This window comes from Propithecus coquereli, unplaced genomic scaffold, assembly GCF_000956105.1.
Source record: "Propithecus coquereli isolate 6110/MARCELLA unplaced genomic scaffold, Pcoq_1.0 Scaffold49, whole genome shotgun sequence".
NCBI classification, from domain to species: Eukaryota; Metazoa; Chordata; class Mammalia; order Primates; family Indriidae; genus Propithecus; species Propithecus coquereli.
Window position 1 is genome coordinate 7,487,865 of NW_012150729.1, and position 20,415 is coordinate 7,508,279.

Sequence of the window (20,415 nt, forward strand, 5' to 3'; positions counted from 1 at the left end):
TATCTGACCACTTCATGTCAGATGTTTGGTGACAACCAAAACAGCCAAAAAAATTGGTGTTATAGTTTTGTAACTGCAAAACTTTGAGAAAATTTCTGAATATTTCTCGTGATAAATTTCTCTAAGTGGGATCACTTGGTCAAGGGACAGGGTCTTAATTGATACTGCCAAATTCCCTTCTGGGAGGCTGTACTACACTACATTTCTACCAGCAGTGGATGAATGTGGTGATTTGCTTGCACCTTTGCCAACCTTGCATAAAAAAAAATGCTACTCTATCAGCATTGTTATGTGAGCCTACTTTAAAGCTGTCCACTTGTCACCTCCAGTCCCAAAGTAGGAGAGCACCTGTGATTCTTAATCGGTCTTTTAGTTTTCAAAGTGATTCCATCATGTACTTGTAACCTAGTGCAAAGTTCAACCTAATTCTTCAGGTGTCCATGCATTAGACCTTTCCAGATCTGCTGTAGCTTCTTGACTTCTGAGGAAGAAAGTTATTTCATCGTACTAGTTGGATTAAGGTCAAAAGTGCACTAAATTTACAATTGCTTCCTTACCGTGAGAGGGGGTGGCATCCAAATCACAGATCTATAGAAAATTCCTTCATTCCTGCTGTGCCCCTCACCTCGCCATCCTGAGTGTAGTCCTCAAACTTTCATTTAACAGGTCGTGGGCCTTAGTTCCTTCAAATAGCAATTCAGAGCAGACTGGAATCAAGACTGCCTAGTCTGAGTTCTAGCTTTCACAGATTTGTGATCTTGGCCACGTGACCTAAACCAATCCTTAGTAAAGAAGAAAAACATCAGAGGGTAGTAAGTGCTGCATAGAGAGTTTAAAAAGGGTGATAGGGTATAGAATGACAGAATGGCTACTTTATATTGTGGGCCTGGACACGGATATGGCCTCTCTCGGGAGGTGATGATAAACCGATACCCAATGAGAAGAGTGAGCAAGCCTAGAGAGAAGCTTAGAGGCAGGCAGCGGGGGTGAGGGGACAGCAGAGTAGGGGAAGAATCCCAGATAGACAAGGGTGGGACAGAAGTATGTGCAAGGTGGTTGAAATGAGATGCTGTATGTAGAGTCTAGCATGATGTTTGGTGGGTGGGGAGAGAGAAAAGGAGGGAGGGAGGGGAAGAAGAAGGAAAAGGAGGAGAAGGAAGAGAGGGAATGAATGAGAATCTCAATCCTGTATGGGTGAGCTCTCTAGGGGACTTTACTTGTCTTTTTGTGTAGCTCTGGACTGTTTTCTCTTCTCAGTTGCAGTTATTACTTGGCCCCGTTCTGCTTATAATAAGCAGAGCTACCATTTATTAAGAGCCTAAGTGAGTCATATTCATTATAGGTTTTATGTACATTCCCTCATTTAATCCTTACAACCTAAGGCACGTTATTATCCTTATATGCTTCTTTATGGATGAGAAAACTGAAGCTCAGACAGCCTATAACTTGAGAAAGATTGAACCACCTAGTAAGCGGTAGAGCCCAGACTTCAGTCCAGGCTGGTCTGACTTCACATCCAAGTTCTTGACTGCTACACTACCCTGCTCCTCAATTAGACTTCCCTTTGACAGTTTCTACATTTGTAGGAATTGTTCATTCCACTCAGTTCATCTTGTTTCTCATTACTTAGTTATCTCTGTGATAGAACACTTAATTTCATCTGCTAGCTAGATGTAGACAAGAGAATTTTTTCTTATAGACACATTCTCCCTTAGGCATGGAAGCCTTCTTAATATAAAGGTGTGGGCTTTGAGGTTGGTTGGGCCAGTAGGGAATCTAGATTCTGATACTCTTCTGTGACCTGGGGCAAATCATTTAGTTCAAGCCTCATCTTCCTCCTCTTCCTCATCTGAATAGTAAGAATATTATTTCTTTGGTAAGTTGAGGGAGAATTAAAATACAGAAAGTAAGGAAAGTCTCTAGAATAACATCTAACAAATGGCAGATGCGAAAAAAATGGCTGCTTAAGAAACAAAAACAAAACCCTCATTTTATAGACAGGAAAATGGATTTGGAAATGTCTTGCGAGGGGAACAGATGCTCTACTTTCTCTATCCAATTTCCATGATTCTAGCATCCCGTGATGCAAGTTCATTGGAACTACTAAAGGCATTCTGTTATGTGATTTCTGCCTTAGTCAGCTCCGGCTGCAATAACAAAATACCGTGAACTGGTTGGCTTATCAACAACAGGAATCTATTTCTCATAATTCTGGAGGCCAGAAGTCTGAGATTGTGGTTCTAGCACAGCTGGGTTCTAGTTAGGGTCCTCTTCCAGGCTGCAAATGGCTGACATCTCATTGTATCCTCACATGGTGGAAAGAGCTAGATAACTCTCTAGGGTCCCCATTCATGAGGGCGTCATCCTCTTGACCTAATTACCTCTCAAAAGCCCTACCCCAAATACCATCATATCAGAGATTAGGATGTCAACATATGAATTTTGAGGGGGACACAATATTCAGATCATACAATGTCAGTAACAATGTCCACTCAGTATGAAAGATATATTTTCCCTTGAATTAGGAAAAAAGAGTTAATTTTTCACAGTTCCAGATCTGTAAAACAGGGATACTAATACCTGTAGTATAGGCTTGTGAAGATAAAATGTACTAAGACATGTGAAACTATTTTAACAGATATCAAATGTTATATAAATGCTATTATTAAACATTTTTATGTAGTGCCATAAATAAAAGATAGGTGAAAAAGAGGAATGATTGGAATTTTATAACATACAATTGAAACTAAAAAGGATTTTGAAAAATTGGAGAAGTGATCAGAAACAAAAAAATGTAGCTCACATTAAAAAAGCGACATTCAAATAAAAGCAGCAAATGACTTTTAAAAACAGCCTGTGTTCATTACAAATGCAAATAAAACTGAAGACAGTATTTATTGTATTTCTAAAGACAAGTGAAAAAGATGTAGATGAGAATTTAAAAAACAATGCTAAGGACTAGCTTATTAAGGGTGGGGAATGCTGTGCCAGGGTGCGGTTAGGCATAGTTGGGTAAACAGTTGCTTTCACAGGGTGTGCACCGTGACTCCCTGCTGACCAAAAGTATTTTGTCACCCTTCTCCACCGGATGTTACAGTGTCTGAAATTACACCAAAAGATCTAGTCTTCTGGGCTAGGGTTAAATATTGTTATAAGAGTTTATCTATTTAAACTGATTTCAGATCCTGTTTATTTCTTAAGATCACATTGGCACTGGAAGCAGGAAAAATGAGCTCAACAGAGGGAAGGGAAACCTCACACTCTTTATATTTTCCCAAAAAAAGATTTTTCTAAGACAGTCACATTTTCTACAATATAGTACTACCCGTTAACACAGAAGACTGCATGGGGAGCTCACCCTGATTTTGCAAAACTTACAATGTCTTTTTAGTTCCAACAGGAATATAAACCATATATTTATAAAATCTTTATTAAAATATATATTTAAAGTATATATTGTCTTTTTCATAGATTATTTACAAGGAGGTTTACTCAAATCTTCGAAACAACATAGAATATAACAAAAAAAAAATTTAACAGAGAACAATACATTTTAAATGTATTTCCTAAAATAAACAACTAATACTTCTCAGAAAAGGTACAGGATATTTAATTATCTAGATTTTAACAAAATATTCCTTATAGAAAAGGGTTATACTCTTACCACAGAGCCGTCAAATCTGTACCTAATCAAGAGAGTCAAACAGATCAGCTCTCGCTCAGCTTCTCCATTAGAAAACAGGGATTTGACGGAGCTCTTCTGTTAACGTACAGCAGCAGCCTCTGCTGGAGAAAGAAAGCATCTTCCAGAACAAAGCATCAGCTCAATCCTATTTTGAACTGGAAGAACTCAAAAATTAGATTCCTTTCATTTCTCACTTAACCAACAAAGTTAAAATTATTTTCAAGGTCTTAAAGATGTGCGGGCCTTATCAAGTATATCTTTTCTGATTTTGGGGTAAGAGGGATGTGCTTCAAGAACCTGCAAAACAAGCAAACGAAAAACCCATAAGAACTTGTAATTAATTACTGAGAACTAGGGAGTTACAAAGCTTACCAGAAATGAGAATTATAGTTGAGATTTCTTTCCACTAATACTAGAAAAATTATAACATTTTTTAAATGTGACATCTTAAATGTAACATGACCCATTTATATTAATAGTTAATTTGATGAGAACAGTAGAATATGAATAACACATGTGGAAAATATACCAAATATAATTGCTTCCTTAATGAGTTGTAGAAAACAATTATGCTTCAATTTAAAATATTTTTGTTATTTAGCTATTCATTCAGAATATTTAACAAACCTTTAGAGAGTGATATTTAACCAGGAGCACACATTAGATTTACCTGAAATGATTTTGAGACATATACATTTCTAGGTCTACTGAGTGTAGGAGTGAGAAGACATTAGTTAACAACAACAAAAAAAACCCTCCACGAATGATTCTAATGTATTACCTTACATCAATGTAGAATCTTAACCTTAATGAGAAACACTGCTTTACAGAGAGGCTTAGTAATCAATAGCAACTATTGAGGACAAGTATTTACCACAATGATGCTGACACATAACTTTCTGGGATAAGGAGTATTGCAGAATTCTTTTCCAAGGAGCTTTCCCCGGAGCTCTCTACAATGTTTAACATAATGCCTTATATGGAATATCAGTGGGACAATGTATATATAAAGAAACTGCAAATTCTAAAACTGTAGTTTAAATATATCTCATTTTTGTTGGGGATCATTTAGTAGGGGATGAATTACAGAATGTAATTAAATGATTTCCAAATTACAGAATCCCTTTTATCTCTAATTTATCAATCTGAATTTGCTAATAACCAGACTTAGACACATTCACAAGAACTTCTATTCAGGACAATTGCCTGGAGAATCTATACTATTTTCAAATATCTAACTTAAAGATTAAGTTTTATTTAATATGTTTTTCCCACTAGTCTTTAAGTTGACATAAACATTTCACTGTTGACCTTAAAGTAAAAACACATTTGATTTAGATAGACTTTATTATTTTCTAAATTTCAAACACTGATAATCTGTCTGGAATATATTTGATAAGTCATTTAACTAAAATACTATTCACATACATCTTCAGATTCTTAAAGTAGGGAATTGCACACCTGAAAAATTTTAAGAAATCTAAATTTAAGTGTTTACCTGGTGACATACATCAATTGCATCCACATATTTTTTTGCTTTTAAGTAATTAAATGCCAGTTTGTATCCTGTTAAGAAAAAAAAATCCCATAATGATATAGTACTATTTATAAAGCACATTGCTACTATTGCTTTTTCTTGCCTCCTCCTTTGTTTGCTTACTCACTAGAGAACTTGTAAAGAAGGCTAGAGACTTACCTACTGTAGAGAGAAGTGATGTGCTAACAGAAAGCAAGTGACATGAAGGAAGAACAAATAGAAAAAAAAATGGGGCTGGAAAAAACGACCACAGTGAATATACAGTTGGTTAGAAGACTGCCATTCCACAGATGTGGTTTCTGGAATTTACTAGAAAAGTCTGATTTATTTCAAATTATAGTAAAAACTCATCATAGGGCAGCAAATGACAACAAAGCTATCCATTTATATAGTATAGATTTATTTAGCACTTAACACATCAGGCAAACTGATTCCTATAGTCACGAGGTTTACATTCTATTAGGAGAAAGAGAACATTATTTAATAATTGCATGAATAAATGAATAATTTCACAACTGAGATAATGCTATGAAAGAAAGATCCAAGCCAAATGAGTTATAATAAAGAACCTGATTGGGGATCAAGAGGGTGTCAGGAGATGTCTGAAATCTGAAGAGTGAGGCACAAACTAGGCCCGGGTGGGAATCATGGATACGTTCAGGCAGAGGGAGCAGCATGTGTCAAGGCCAGTGGCAGGACACATAAGGAACCAAGTCAACTCGGAATGCGTGGTGAGAAGACATAGCACGCAGGACAGCAACACAGATGCTCCACAGAAATGACCAGTAAGAATCATCACAATTACTGATATTGAAATGTCACACTTCAACTACTGACAATTAGAATGTTTTAAGACATTCATTAATGATTGTTGTTTTCCTGTAGAATGCTATAAACACGAGAAAACTAAAGAGGAGACTCGAAAAGTAAAAGTAATAATAGCTGTGTACTCAAGTAAACAAGATATAATACAATGTAAATTAATATATCATAGTAAATATTTAATTTTACCTCTTAGAAATAACGAAATAAGAGTGCTGCTCTTGAGCTCTAATAAAATACCAAAACAGATTTTTTTAAATTGACAAATAATAATTATACATATTCATGGGGTACATAGTGACGTCAAACAAATATTTGAAAAGAATTACTAACATAATCAGATCATACTAAAACATATACAATCACGTACCACATATGATGGTTCAGTTGACAACAGACCACATATATGATGGTGGTATCATAAGATTATAATACTGTATTTTTAATGTACATTTTCTATGCTTCAATATGTTTAGATACACAAACCAACAGTCTATAAAACACTGGAACTAGATGATGTTTCTAAATGCTCCGGAGAAAAAAAAATGTCTCATGGTCAAATAATTGTGGGAAACATGGCCTCTCTGTGACATCTGCCACAATATACATCAGTACCTGGACAACTTGATTTAATGCAATGTGTTCCTAACTTACCATTTTTGAAATAGCAGAGTGTGAAGGGAGAGAAAGGGGCAGAATTAGACTAGATGTCCTCTAAGGTGACTGAGGAAAATTGTGGACCTCAGGAAATTATACTTAACTATTAGTAGCCAATAATTTACTATGAAAGGTTGACAATGAAAGTTGGCTCTTAATGTATATTTTGTTCTAAAAAAATCAAATGTTTAAATGAAGATTTACAAATGAAATACAATTTTCCTCTGAACACTTAATTAAAGAGTCTCATTTGCTAAACTCACCGACTGCTGGGTTCATCTGATTGCCATGTTTCCATGCCATCTCATAGTTTAAGGCGGCATCTGTATATGCTTGTTCTTTTTCCATAATGTATCCCATATATTCATAAGCTTTGCAGCAAGACTGAAAAAAAAAAGGAAGATGTATCAACAGACTACACTTGATACTACTAAGGTTTTATGGGATGTTTATGACAATAGGGGTCAATCATACTAACCCATTCAAATGGCACATAAAACAATGGTTTCCCACTTTTGTGATGTAATCAAATTATTTGTAGAACTTAATAAATGATTCTAATGCCAAGTCTTTATCTCAAATCTATAGATTCAGGTTTTATTTCTTTACATCATCAGAAATACACATCAGGTCATGTGTATTAAACACATACACAGGTACACTATTTATTATGAATAATTTCAACACACACAAATATAGAAATAGAAGTATAATGAATTCCATAAACCCATAGCTTATCTTCAACAATTAAGTCATGACTAATACTGTTTCACCTGCACTCAATACACCTGTCCTTCTATATTAATAGAAAACAATCCTCAGATATGGTATCATTTCATCCATAAATATGTTAGTATGTATCTCTAAAAGACAGACTTTGTTTAACTGCAACCACACTTTATCACACCTAAAATGCAACAATTTCTTAATAGCAACAAATATCCTGTCATTATTCGAATTTCGAATTGTCTCTGACTCATTCTATCTGTATCTATATATATATATTTTTTAGTTTGTTAGAATGAAGATCCAAATAAGGCCCACACATTGTGACTGGTTGAAATATCTCCCCAAGTCTCTTTTTGATCTAAAAGGTTTCTGCTCTGGCTGTCTTTTTTCTTAAAATTAAACGTAGTAGAAACAGAATATCCTAGAGTTTCTCACAATCCAGTTCAGTTGACTGTGTCCTTGTGGTGTTTATATATTCCTATGTCACTGATATTTGCCCCAAACTGTATTAGATCTAGAGGTTTGGATTTGATTTTGATTTGAGGGAAGAGGGGTGGATCTGCTTAATTGATCAGTGCCCTGATGAGCCACATGGAAGCTTGAGGCAAAAAGAAAAATGCATAATCCCGGATGCATGTTTTAATGTATTTTTTAATTACAAGTTTTTTCCACAACATTAATTTAAAAATATTGAAGAATTGAAAAGTAGGTATATTAAAACACAACATTATTTTAAGATGGAATATTTTATTTATACCTATATCAAATTTCTGATAATTTTATTTTCTTACTTTAATGGAAAAAATTTTATCAATAATATTTTTAAGCAAACCATTAACCATTTAAAAAACATATAAAAATATGAACATAGAGACAACATTTTCCCTTTTGATTCAGGCTACAAAATAGCTTGGCACAACACAGTCAGAACCTGTCTATTTAACATTTTGGTATTTTATTTTTTTTCATTTCTTTTGATTTAAAAAATATTTCATTAAATTATTATTTATCTTGATGACTACATGTTTCACTTGTCTTACCCTAGCCTTGGCCCTCTCATAGATGGTATGTTCTTCCATCAGGAAGCAAAGAATGTCTCCTTCTCCATCTTTTTGTGATGTTATACCCATACATAAATTTACTAAGGTTGAAAAATGGTGATATTCTATCAGTCTTTCTTATTAGCTGAAAAATGTCTGTAACGAGAAATGTCTCCTTATCTATTATTCAGTTACCTAATAGTATAGTTTGTAGAGAAAAGGCAGGATAAATGCTTAATTCTTTCCCTTTATTTGCCAGCTTTAGAAATAATAGTCAGTTTATTAGCATACTGCAGTGGTGACCAGTTAGGTTTTTTTCTTTCTTGGGTCTTTGTGAAGTCGTAGATTTAAATAGATTTGATGTGTTTTAATCTATTGCAGTTGTCATTATTATTGATACTTAAGAGTCCCAACTTTGGCTCCTGTCTTAAAGTTGGCTTCCAAGACCCTGACACAACTCTAATCATCTTTGATAGCTTCTTTGTCATCTAGTATGACAAGATGGTCTAGTGTCATCTTGTACATTTCCTGCCTCAGATCTGGATAGTTTCCATTTTTTTTAATTGAATAATTCAAGGTTCCTAAGCTTTAGTTACTAAATCTCATGCTTCCAATATCAACAGTGTCTAACCAGCAGGGCTGAACAAAGTCTCTAAAGCAGCAATCATGTTCCACCATGCAACGTATTGCTGTCAGCATTCTGGCAAACTGAAATTCTGTGTGCATCAAAACCTTAATTCTCATGCAATCTTGGTTAATTCCAGACTAGACATATAAGGGTCAACTAACTGTTCAGCAATTTAGATTTTCAAAGCATATTAATGAGTATTCTCTGTTTTTCAAGGCCAATTTAACTTAAAAGTGATGTAACTGATCCTTAGAATAGTCTATAAATTGATAAATGGCTGGATCTTTTAGGTTCTTAAGTTTCTAAGAAAGCATCTTAATAGTACTAGATAATCATAAATCCTCTTTGAAAAACAAATGATCCATTTGTAATCTGATTTGCTCAATGAGAATAAAACAGATTTACTGTGACTAAGATTTTGAAGTAATTGGTATGAATCTGTGAAGATAAGTATTGTAAAGTTTCAAGGTTGAGTGCAATTATTTCTCAACAAAAAGTAATGCAAATCTTAACTTGAAAATACTGTTATAATAAAACATGTTTTTTTTGGTGATTAAGCACCAAAACATTAGTAAAAAGCCTTAAATTCTAAGGACTTTAAGATTTTCAATTTTATGTCTAAAGAAAAGGAAGGACTTCTTATTAAACAAATCAAATTAAAAGCTGAAAAGACTTTCCCTCACAAAATATATTATGCATAGTGGATTCCAATAATGTGGAAATGACATGCAGCTGCAGTAAATTCATCAAGAGCATTTCTTAATAGGAGGGGCAGACGTCCACAATTAATGTTGTTCTGCAATTTTCATTAGTTCTGGGATGAGATGGATAATCATAGGCAAATGCTTGACATTCCAAAAACACGTTCCATTAAGTAGGGCATCACTACGGCTGAAACTAGAAACTGCATAAATTTCTCTCTTTTTTTTAGTTTCAAAGGCAAATGGCTTCTTACTTATTGTTAATGTTTCTTTCCTGATTGTGGTAAGAATAAACATTTAATTTTCAAAAAACACACAGGAATGCTTTGAAATGGACCAACACCCTATAATACCTGTTATAGAAAGCTTATGCAACAAAAGTTAACAAGCATTTTTTCCTCTTCAATCACTTACTCTGTTATGACGCAGGCATCGTTTTAACAGCTCTTCCGCCATATCATATTTTGCTGATTGAATATAAATATCAGCAAGTAGCAGCCAACTCTTCTCAAACTCCTCAGCATCAATAGGATTCCAATTCATTTTTGCAATCCGCTTCAGCTGGTTTCTGGCTCTTGGAGTCTGTTTCAAGATCATATATGCCGTTGCCATTCCCAAGAGTGCTGGGATATGATCCTTCTGTAAGAAAATAAAACTTTAGACCACTAGATACACAAATATACATGTCTTCTGTTTAAAAGAAAAACTTGGAAAGTAGAAAATGCTACATCATATAAGAACTAGTCTGTGGATTCTCTTTTTAGCTCTATCACAGATAACTCTGATTATACCCATTATTTAACACATCAAGTGACCTCAAGCTACCATGAAGAAACTTGTTCAGGCATAGTGTGGTCAAGATAATTCAAGACAATAGCAACTATTTAGATGCTCTAACTATGCAATTCCAATAATTAGTGGGAATCCATCTTCAATAGGATTGAAACAGCCAGATATTAGTTTTGTATAGAAACAGAAATAAAATACTTTTTCAGTAAAATCCTTATTGAGCAGTTTGTATTTCAGATTTAACATTTGTCTCCTTAGTTCTTTCACCTGTCAAAGAGGAACAGTGATTTATCTGCAAACGACAATTGTTATCCATACCAACTCCTACTGATCTTTTTTTCCTCCCTTCTCCTTTTTTTCAAAAACCTCTTCTCCCAATAAAGTATGTATAATAAAGTGTTATAGATAAGGCATAGAAATAACTAATCACTTGGAAATTGCACAAAATAAACTCATGCCTTAAAATATGCTTTTAGATTTGGAGTCTGCAGTTCCCTGAAAAGGTCTATAAAGCATGATATTCCTTTAGATGGAGTTCAAAGACAGAATATGTCACTGTGTGAAACCAACAGGTTAATAACAATTGGTATAAGATGGATGTCATTAGCAATCTATTCAGAAAACTAACTTACATAAGCAATAATATGTATAGCCCTGATTAAGCTAGGGTGCTTCTTAAATTTCAGCAGAGAGATTATGATACTTTTATAAAGAGGCAGTCCTCAGCTTAAAATACAAATAAAAGGTGAGGAACTGTGACTTAGAAATTGTAGTATCATGACTATAATAAAGATGCACTGTAAGATAGCAAATTTGGGTAACTAATAAGGACTATTACAAAAGGAGAGCAGACTGGTAAAATGTTCAATGTCCAACACTGATCGTGGTTAAGTCAGAAACAACTCTGTAACAGAGAAGGGCAATTCATTAGGGCTTGATGAAAATGGCTTTTAGGATTTTAATAAAAACTTCTTTGGCTCCAATTCTATGTCTATCAATAAACTTCCAATATGCAGTTTGTTTTCCTAGGTAAGGAATGGCAAAACTGTTTCATGTGAGTGCCAAATCTAAACAGTTGGTAATAGATTTTGAAGACAGGTGTGGGATGTTATCAATTATTGAGCCTCGCCCTCACTATCACCCCCCAGCCCGGGTGGGCTTGGAGTGGACAGAAAATAGAGGTCAGCCGGGTCCTAGGACAGCCCAAGAAGAGAAGGGTCCTGTGAAAAGGTCTCACACTACACATCTAAATTAAGCTCTCTGATTTTAAAACCACACACCTTAAGTTTGGTTAGAATGAAATAGTTCTTCACATCTTGATCACTCCTGAGTGAACTGAAGAATAGTTTTTAAAACTGCAAACCTGAGTACTAACCCCTGCATTACACCAGGATGTCTTTTTTCTGGTGCAGACATCCCAAGACCTTCACCCAGCTTCTCTTTCTCACTCTCAGTCATTCTAAACCGCAGAACTTTAGATTGCAAAGGACAAGATGCAGGTGTGGACAGCATAGCTCTATTATAAACAACATACTCTTACAGTCAAAGGAAAGCCAACAAAACAACACTTCAGTTTGGGCTCAATGTATCTTCCACCATTTCCTCCATGACCTCTCGTCACACACCTCTTTTCAATCCCTCTGAATGACACACAGGGTGAATGTACCCTCTGCTTTTCTGCCCCTTGACTTTGCTCACACCTTCCCCTTGATCTAGAACACACTTTCTCCATTTCTGCCTGTGAAAACGCAATTTATCTTGGTTCTTGATTCAAATCACACCTGTTTCTTAAATCATACCTCTTTTACAAAAGAGCCTCCAAACTCTCCTTATATTGTTTCCTACAGTATTTTTATAATATTTGCAATTCTAGGACAGAATGTAATACATTTTGCATTGTATTACAGTCATTTTAGTCACTATGCTTGTCTCATCTTCGGTAGACTATGTGAAACTTGAAAAAAGGGACCATACATTATTTATCTTTGTGATTTCCACTATGCTTAGCACAAACTGGCTGCTTAATACATATTCATTATATTGAATATATGTGGTCTACGAGTTAAAAGAAAAAAAAATGTGAGATAAAATTTGACGGTTATGAAACTTTAGCTCATACATAATTATCATTTGAATAATATGGTTAGTAAACAAACTTGAAGATAGTATGTTACTAATCACATATGTAAGGATGATTACAAAAAAAAAAAACAATGCAGTCTTATCAACACAGAAAACAGGCATAGTCTTTCTAGGAAATATCTGTAATGTCATTCACTGCTTTTGGCTTTTCTCTCCCTTAAACTTCACAGTAGGAATAATGGATTTACTCAAAATAAACTCTTCCATTGTTATGTGACAGAATGCCACTTCAGAACATTCATTAGCTATGACACCTCACTTGCGACTGCACTCCCTCATGTTCTTAGAGATTTTCTCAGACTTACATGATTGTCCTACTTCTGCGCTCCCTTCATTCAGCAGCTGTCATCCATCTGCTGCACAAAGACAATTCAACAGAGCATAACCCTTGAGAACATTACTTCAAGGTCTGCAGAAAGGCTCTGCTCTAGGAGGTGACTGCTGCTGATTTGTTCCAAGTGTGGCTTACAATGGTAATAAAGCTGCTATCTAGAGACTTGCAGCCAAACCCCTGACATATGAATCTCCTCCAGGGTCGTGGCAGGTGGGAAGAAAGGGATTACTTTAGAGGTTTTTGGGTAGTTTATAGCTAACACTGTGACCTCTGAACCACGACAAAACACAGCAAAATTCTGTATGTCTTCAGAGAACACAAAATTAGAAGTTTTCGGTGGCCTATAGCTGCAGTCCCAAATGTCTGAGCTGCGGACCGATACCGGTCTGTGGCCTGTTAGGAACTGGGCCACACAGCAGGAGGTGAGTGGAAGGCTAGAGGGCTTTACCTGTATTTACAGCCGCTCCCCATGACTCACATCACCACCTGAGTTCTGCCTCCTGTCAGATCAGCAGCGGCATTAGATTCTCATATGAGCGTGAACCCTGCTGTAAACTGTGTACACGAGGAATCTAGGTTGTGCACTCCTTATGAGAATCTAATGCCTGATGATCTGAAGTGGAGCTGAGGTGGTGATGCTAGCACTGGGGAGCGGCTGCAAATACAGATTATCATTAGCAGAGAGGTTTGTAAAATTATTTCATTATATATTACAATGTAATAATAATAGAAATAAAGTGCACAATAAACATAATGTCCTTGAATCATCCCGAAACCATTCCCCCACCCCACCCCACCTGACCGGTCCATGGAAAAACTGTCTTCCATGAAACTGGTCTTTGGTGCCAAAAAGGTTGGGGACCGATGGCCTACAGCATTATAAAGCGAAGAACAAAGATGAAATCCAATAAGCAGGCTTAGAACTAGCTATTACCAACTGCTGATGTGGAGGGTATCTAGAAATCCTTTCTTAATATCAATTAATTAAAGAAATACAACACTGTGTTAGGGAAGAAAAACAGAACACCCAGAGAGTGAGAAAGGAAGTAGATTTGAGTGGAGTGAAAATGGAAGAAAGCCTTTGATTTTATAGGAATACTACTACTAAAATAATAATAATAAAAAAATTGCAGGAGGTTATTTCATTGTTACTATTAATAAAGAACAATATCATTATTTGCATGATTGAATTGTAAGTTGTCAGTATAGATCTCATTTAGCCCTAGACCTGGAAAAATTCCACGTTCACATATGTGAAAGGTGAGATATCAAGGCAGCCCAGGTGTTTATTTTCACTTAGTAAGCTAATCCAGGCTATAGCCACAACACAAAAATTCTCCAGAGGATAAAGCCATTTCCTTGAGAATTAACTTAGCCACTTTTGAAGAATTCCCTTTCCCTAGAATTTAGTAGCAATAAATGTATCAACAACATTTCAAAAAGTAACAGTGTCTCTTCTGGAAACAAAGGAACACTGTATAAAATTACATCAAACTATACATTAATTTTTCATAAGAGTAAGTAAGTTAATTTTTAGAAAATAAACAACTAATCAAATATATATTTCTGCACTATTGAAGAAAGATAACATGAAGTTGAAAAAGAAAATCTACTAACCTCAGATGTTGCTATTTCGGTGAAGGTATTTAATGCTTGCTCAACATTAGATTTCTGTTTGGTAGCCATTAGGCAACAGTTTTCCATTATGCGAAGCTGTATGTGACCCTGAATGGTCTGAGGTTTTAGTTCTTTAAGGAGTTTTTCTGCTGTTCTTACTGCTAATTGCACAGACTCTTGCTTCTCAGATGAATTACTGCATACAATTAAAAATAAATCGCATCTGTCTATTACTCATGATACAATTCATTGAGATTGGAATCAAAGATTTAGGGTACACCAGTTTCTCTTTTTGTTACTCATTTAAAAGTAATCCTTTGTGAAGAATGTCACTCATTCTCTTCTAATACAAAGCGAAGCACAGTTATAATGCATTTTTAAACGAAATAATATAGCTTCAATACACCATTAAACATTAATTCACTTTACATGAAGTAAAAAATCAGACAACATTTACATTTGGTAATGTGTTCATTTCAGCCAATATAAAACTAGAATACAAGTAAAATCATAAAATTATCAAATGGTGTATCTATTCATAAAGCAAAAGGAAAGAAGAGGAGGAAGAAGTGTCAAGCACTGCATGATTTCATTGTATCTACATTGAACCCACTTTACATATGGGAAAACTGAGGTTCAAACAGCTGCAGTAATTTGCCAAAGGTCACACAGCTAATAAATGGCAAACCTGGGATTTGAATTTTAAGTTTGTCAGACATAAAAATCTACTCTACCTTCCTCACCATGTTGCCTATTAGATTCTCAGAAAAGAAATTATGTCAAAATGTAAATTTCAAGTACAATTTGAATAATTAATAGCAATTTTCACATTTTTTATACATACATATATATAAATCAATTAATATTTTAATAAAAGGAAATGAAACTCTCAAAGTTCACTCACTAAAGCCATTGGTCTTTTTCTCAGGCCTTACACTTTTTATCTTCCCTAAAACATTTCACACTGTTAGCTACTTTCTTCAAAGTTCCTCTCCTTTGACTTCTGTAACACTGTACAGCTTTGGTTCTCTTTCCACCACACTGATTGCCCTTTTCTAACCTTTCTTCCTCCTCCAGACCCCTTAAATGTTAGCACACTCAAAATTTAGTTCTTAGACTTCTGTTACTACATTCTGCTTGCAAAGAGGCCATTTATGGAGTTCCAACTATCCACACTATGCAGACGTCTCCCAAAGCTGTATCTCCAGCTGTGACCTCCCTTCTGAGTTCTAGTTTAGTGTTTCGAAATGCTTGCAGAAGACTTCTGCTTAGATGGCCTATAGTTCCATAACAGTATGTTACCTCAAACTTCCTAAAATAAACATAAAATATACATGCCACTTCCCTGCTGTAAAACTTTCGGTGGTCTCTGTAATCCAAGCCTTAAAATCTGTCATCAAAGCCTCCCAGCAATCTAGTTCTAATTTTTTCCCACTTGTCCATGCATCTTTCCTTGAATAGTACACATTATGCATTGCTATGATTCCCACGAACTCCTACAATACTCAATATCCATTCCTGTTTTGTTGCAGCTTGAATGGTTTCAGGTATTGTCTTGTCTCCTAGGTAAATTACATGCTCCTGAAAGGAGAAACTACCTCTTACATGCATGCCCTTTACATCTTTATACACGCCCCACCATGCCTTGCTCAATTCTGAGGAGAGGACAAGCAACAAATGCGGGCTGATATTATAGAAATAACCATTTGCTCGCAGTCTACCACAGCGACTAGCAGGAGCTTTGAGGTCAGGCACAACTCAGTCCAAATCTTGCCTCCATCATTACTAACTATCCCATTAGACTAGGTGACTCAGCTTATATTGTTGTAGGAAACAAATGAGATAGTGAAGATAAAGTATAGAGCACAGAGTTTGGTATGGAACTACCATTTGTTCAGCAGTTACTATCATTATGTGGACAATTTTTGCCATAGTTGTCACATTCTACAACTTATCTTATTCTCAACAGAGTAATGAGGGGAGTGACTTCATAACATGTCTCTTCTGATTTAGGAGGCCTCTTAAAAGCATTTCATACCTGTTTCAGAGAATAGTTATTTTAGCTAAGATTCATACATCTGACCTTTCATTATTGCTATCCTAGAATTTAGTTGTCTTTTGTAAAGTATCCCTGCTTATTATCACCAACAAGTATTTTTTTAAAAAGGGACAATGTGTCAAACGGTACTCACCCCAGGTCTCCATCCAGGTTTTCAAATACCTCACCTCCAATGGTTTCATTATCTGGATTCAAACAGATTTCTATCATATTGTAAAGGGCGTTTTGGCCCCAGTCACTATCTTTCCGAGCTTTATTGAAATGTCGAAGGGCATCATTTGGTTCTCCAGTGTACCTTGTTAATGTTTAAAAAAAATTATTTTAATCACTAATTACAAAATTTATACTAGTTTATAATCTGTTTGGTAAATAAAACTATTAACACATTTTAATGTGTAGATATTTTTGACTACAAAGAACAGCTTATTCTATTTGATCTACAATGAGAAAAAAAACCTATTATATAGGATTTATTTGCCAATAGATTTACCAAAGATATAGTCCTTTACAGTATTGAAATCCTGGCTCCAATTTTGCTCTGGGGTTACATTTCTCAGCCATTAAGAAAAATCTTGGAACATCCTCAAGTTTTCCACATCTTCTTAGGAGATCAATCAAACGAGATAACGTCATATAATTATCTAGAAACAAATAATACTTCAGATATTGGCAACACTTTATATCTTTTGCTTTGATGGTTATAATTCTATTTCATTAAAGTATGATTTATTTCAAATGAAGGACAATTTAAATATAAGTGAAGGAATGGCCAACTACATGATCACTAAATGATATAGCCCAGGCTGGGCTGGTCATAGCAAGATAAGGTTCTGAACAGGCAAATCTAGAAAAATGTATAATTATTGTAACTTACTTTTCAATTGTTCGATTATTCTAGAAACAGTTTCTACCTAAGTAATCTAGACTCTGACTCTGTAATTTAGAAGAACTGACAATTGCAGAGGGTAGGTCACTGATCTGAGATCCCCTTTCCAACTTATCGCAGCTTAGAAGAGGGTGAGCACAGTGCATTTTGATAATAATGTTTGGAGTGGGCAATAAAAAATTATATTCCAGACTTTCTTTAATATGTACATATACCTAACATACAGACACTAGCTTACCATACTGCAACCTTAACACATTAGTCTCAGTATTTCAATCTTATTTCACTTTCTTCTAAGGAAAAAGAATTAACTCAGCTTTTTGGTTTCAGGTATAATTTCCTGGTCAGTTCCTAGAATGCCTTCTCTCAATTCTGTCCAGTTCTTCTCTTATCACTAACATACTAAGTTTTGAGAATAATTTAATAAATATTTTTTAGGATTATAAAAGTAATATATGGACACTTTAAAAATCAAGGAAAAACAAAAATATAAAGAAGAAAAAATCACCCATATTTCCATTTAGAGATTATCACATTTTGGTGTGCTTTCTTTCCTATATTTATGAGTGAAAACCAATCCATAAATACTTAAATGTAAACAAATACATATTTTTGCTTACATTTACACAAAAGTAATCTTTGCTTCCATATATATAAAACTGGAATCACAATGGGGTTTTGACTTAAATTCAGCATTATATAGTATATATTTTCTAGTTGTCATTCAATAGTTTTCCAAGGCATGATTTTAATGGCTGCATAATAATCTATTTTACTGATGATTCACATTTTATTTATTTCTCTATAGTTGTGTTTTTTTGGTGTTTGGGCTCTCAACTTTCAATTAGCACAGAACTAGGGATTTGGAGAGGATTTGTAGAAATCTTTATATAAGCTACTCTGATCACTTTCCTAGGATTAAAACACATGAACAAAAAAACCATTTTAAAGCAATTTTCCTTGATTCCATTTTCCAAGAAAAGAGAAGATACCATATGATTCAGCAATTCCACTTTTGGGTATATACCCCAAAGAATTAAAAGCACGGACTCAAACATATTTGTATACTGATGTTCATAGTAGCGTCATTCACAATAACCAAAAAGTGCAAAGAGTCCAAATGTCCATCAACGTGTGAATGGATAATCGAAATGTATATCATACAAAAATAGAATTCAGCTTTAAAAAAGGAAAAAAATTATGACATGTCCTACAACATGAACTTTGAAGACATTTTACTAAGTGAAATAAGCCAGACACAAAAGGAAAAATGCTGTGTGCTACCACTTATATGAGGTACCTAAGAATAGACGAATTCATACAGTTAGAAAGTAGAATGGTGGTTGCAGGGGCAAGGGGGAGGGGGAATGGGGAGTTAGTGTACAGAGTTACAGTCTGGAATGATGAAAAACTTCCGGAAATGGATAATGGCAATGGCTTATGTGAATAAGACATTTTCTAAAGTAGTGGTGGCAGTGGGATGCAGGTTTGCTTTTGTTCCCCTCCAAGGTGGATATATTTTATACTGTGTCAGGAAAGACAGAGAGAAGGGATAAGGTAAAGTGCATTATGGGCAAAAGGAAAAAATCCACACAAAGACTTGGTGTGGTTGTATGTCATTTGGTATTGTTATAGTACAAGAGCCTTATACAGAATTTATAAACAATTGATTTTAGATTTGCTTATAAACAGTACAAAACAGACAGACAATTTAACTATTATTTGGAAAAACTGCTTGTACCAAATAATAGAAACTTAGGTGAAACAAAACACATGAAAAATGAAGGCTTCTTCAAATCATAAAAAACTATAATGTGTGACAATATTGCCAAGAATGGCTTAAAAAGGTTCACAATGGAAGAGGTCTGCTTTTGAAAGAAACAAGGTTAGATCATCGTCTCAAAGAGGAAGGCTGTGAAATGGGAACAGCTGGAGATAGGATGAAAATATTATGTGTATTACCTTTAAATGGTAGCTGAGAGAAAGAGAACAGGACAAAACAGAGCCTGAAACTCAAGGTAGGAACGTCAGGAAAAAAATGACAGAGAAAACAAGAGCAGGTGTGGGCATTGTGCGTGGGGAGACGGGCCACATTCTGGACTCAGAGGGAGTAGGAGGGGTAACATGGACAAGTACAAACACATTAAATGGCCTATAGTAGTCCAAAGGTGAAAAAACTTTTACAAACTAATAAAAATAATAAAGAGAAATTAAAATGTTGATATTACTATTACAAAAACAGATCATATTTTTTCCTTTCAATCTTTGCCCCAACTGGGGATATTTTATTTGTAAGTGGACAGTGATGTTCTCTAAATTTAATTTTTTTTATTAAAAGCATTAGTAAATTTAACATGTAGGGCATATCTGGTTCTTGAGTTGGCCTGCTTTAAGTATAGCCAACTCTGTGTCTATGTAGCTCTACCCAGGCAGTTCTGACAGCCTATGGCACCATCCTGAGATGAAGGCACTAAGGTTTGGAACTGACACAGTTCCAGGACTTTCCCCTGCAATTTCAAAATCTTTTTTTTTTTTTTTTTTTAAGACAGGTTCTCACTCTGTAGCCTTGGCTAGAGCGCAGTGGTGTCATCACAGCTCACTATAACCTCAAATTCTTGGGCTCAAGCAATTCTCCTGCCTCGGTCTCCCAACTAGCTGGGACTACAGGCACACGCCATCATGTCCAGCTAATTTTTTTATTTTTTGTAGATACGGGGTCTTGATATGTTGCTCAGGCTGGTCTCAAACTCCTGTCTTGGCTTCAAGTGATTCTCCTACCTCAGTTTCCC

At 35.1% G+C, this 20,415-nt stretch overlaps 1 protein-coding gene across 1 annotated transcript in view; it reads right to left on the minus strand.

Moving 5' to 3' along the window:
• Positions 1-3,588: 3,588 nt before the first annotated feature.
• The window catches only part of TTC21B (tetratricopeptide repeat domain 21B), a 113,158-nt gene continuing 96,331 nt past the window's right edge, over positions 3,589-20,415 (minus strand). The window contains 8 exon segments of the mRNA XM_012655822.1: positions 3,589-3,982; positions 5,184-5,251; positions 6,965-7,085; positions 10,214-10,438; positions 14,682-14,877; positions 16,874-17,035; positions 17,231-17,381; positions 19,589-19,601. Coding sequence (XP_012511276.1) covers positions 3,905-3,982; positions 5,184-5,251; positions 6,965-7,085; positions 10,214-10,438; positions 14,682-14,877; positions 16,874-17,035; positions 17,231-17,381; positions 19,589-19,601 — 1,014 coding nt within the window. The 3' untranslated portion in view covers positions 3,589-3,904.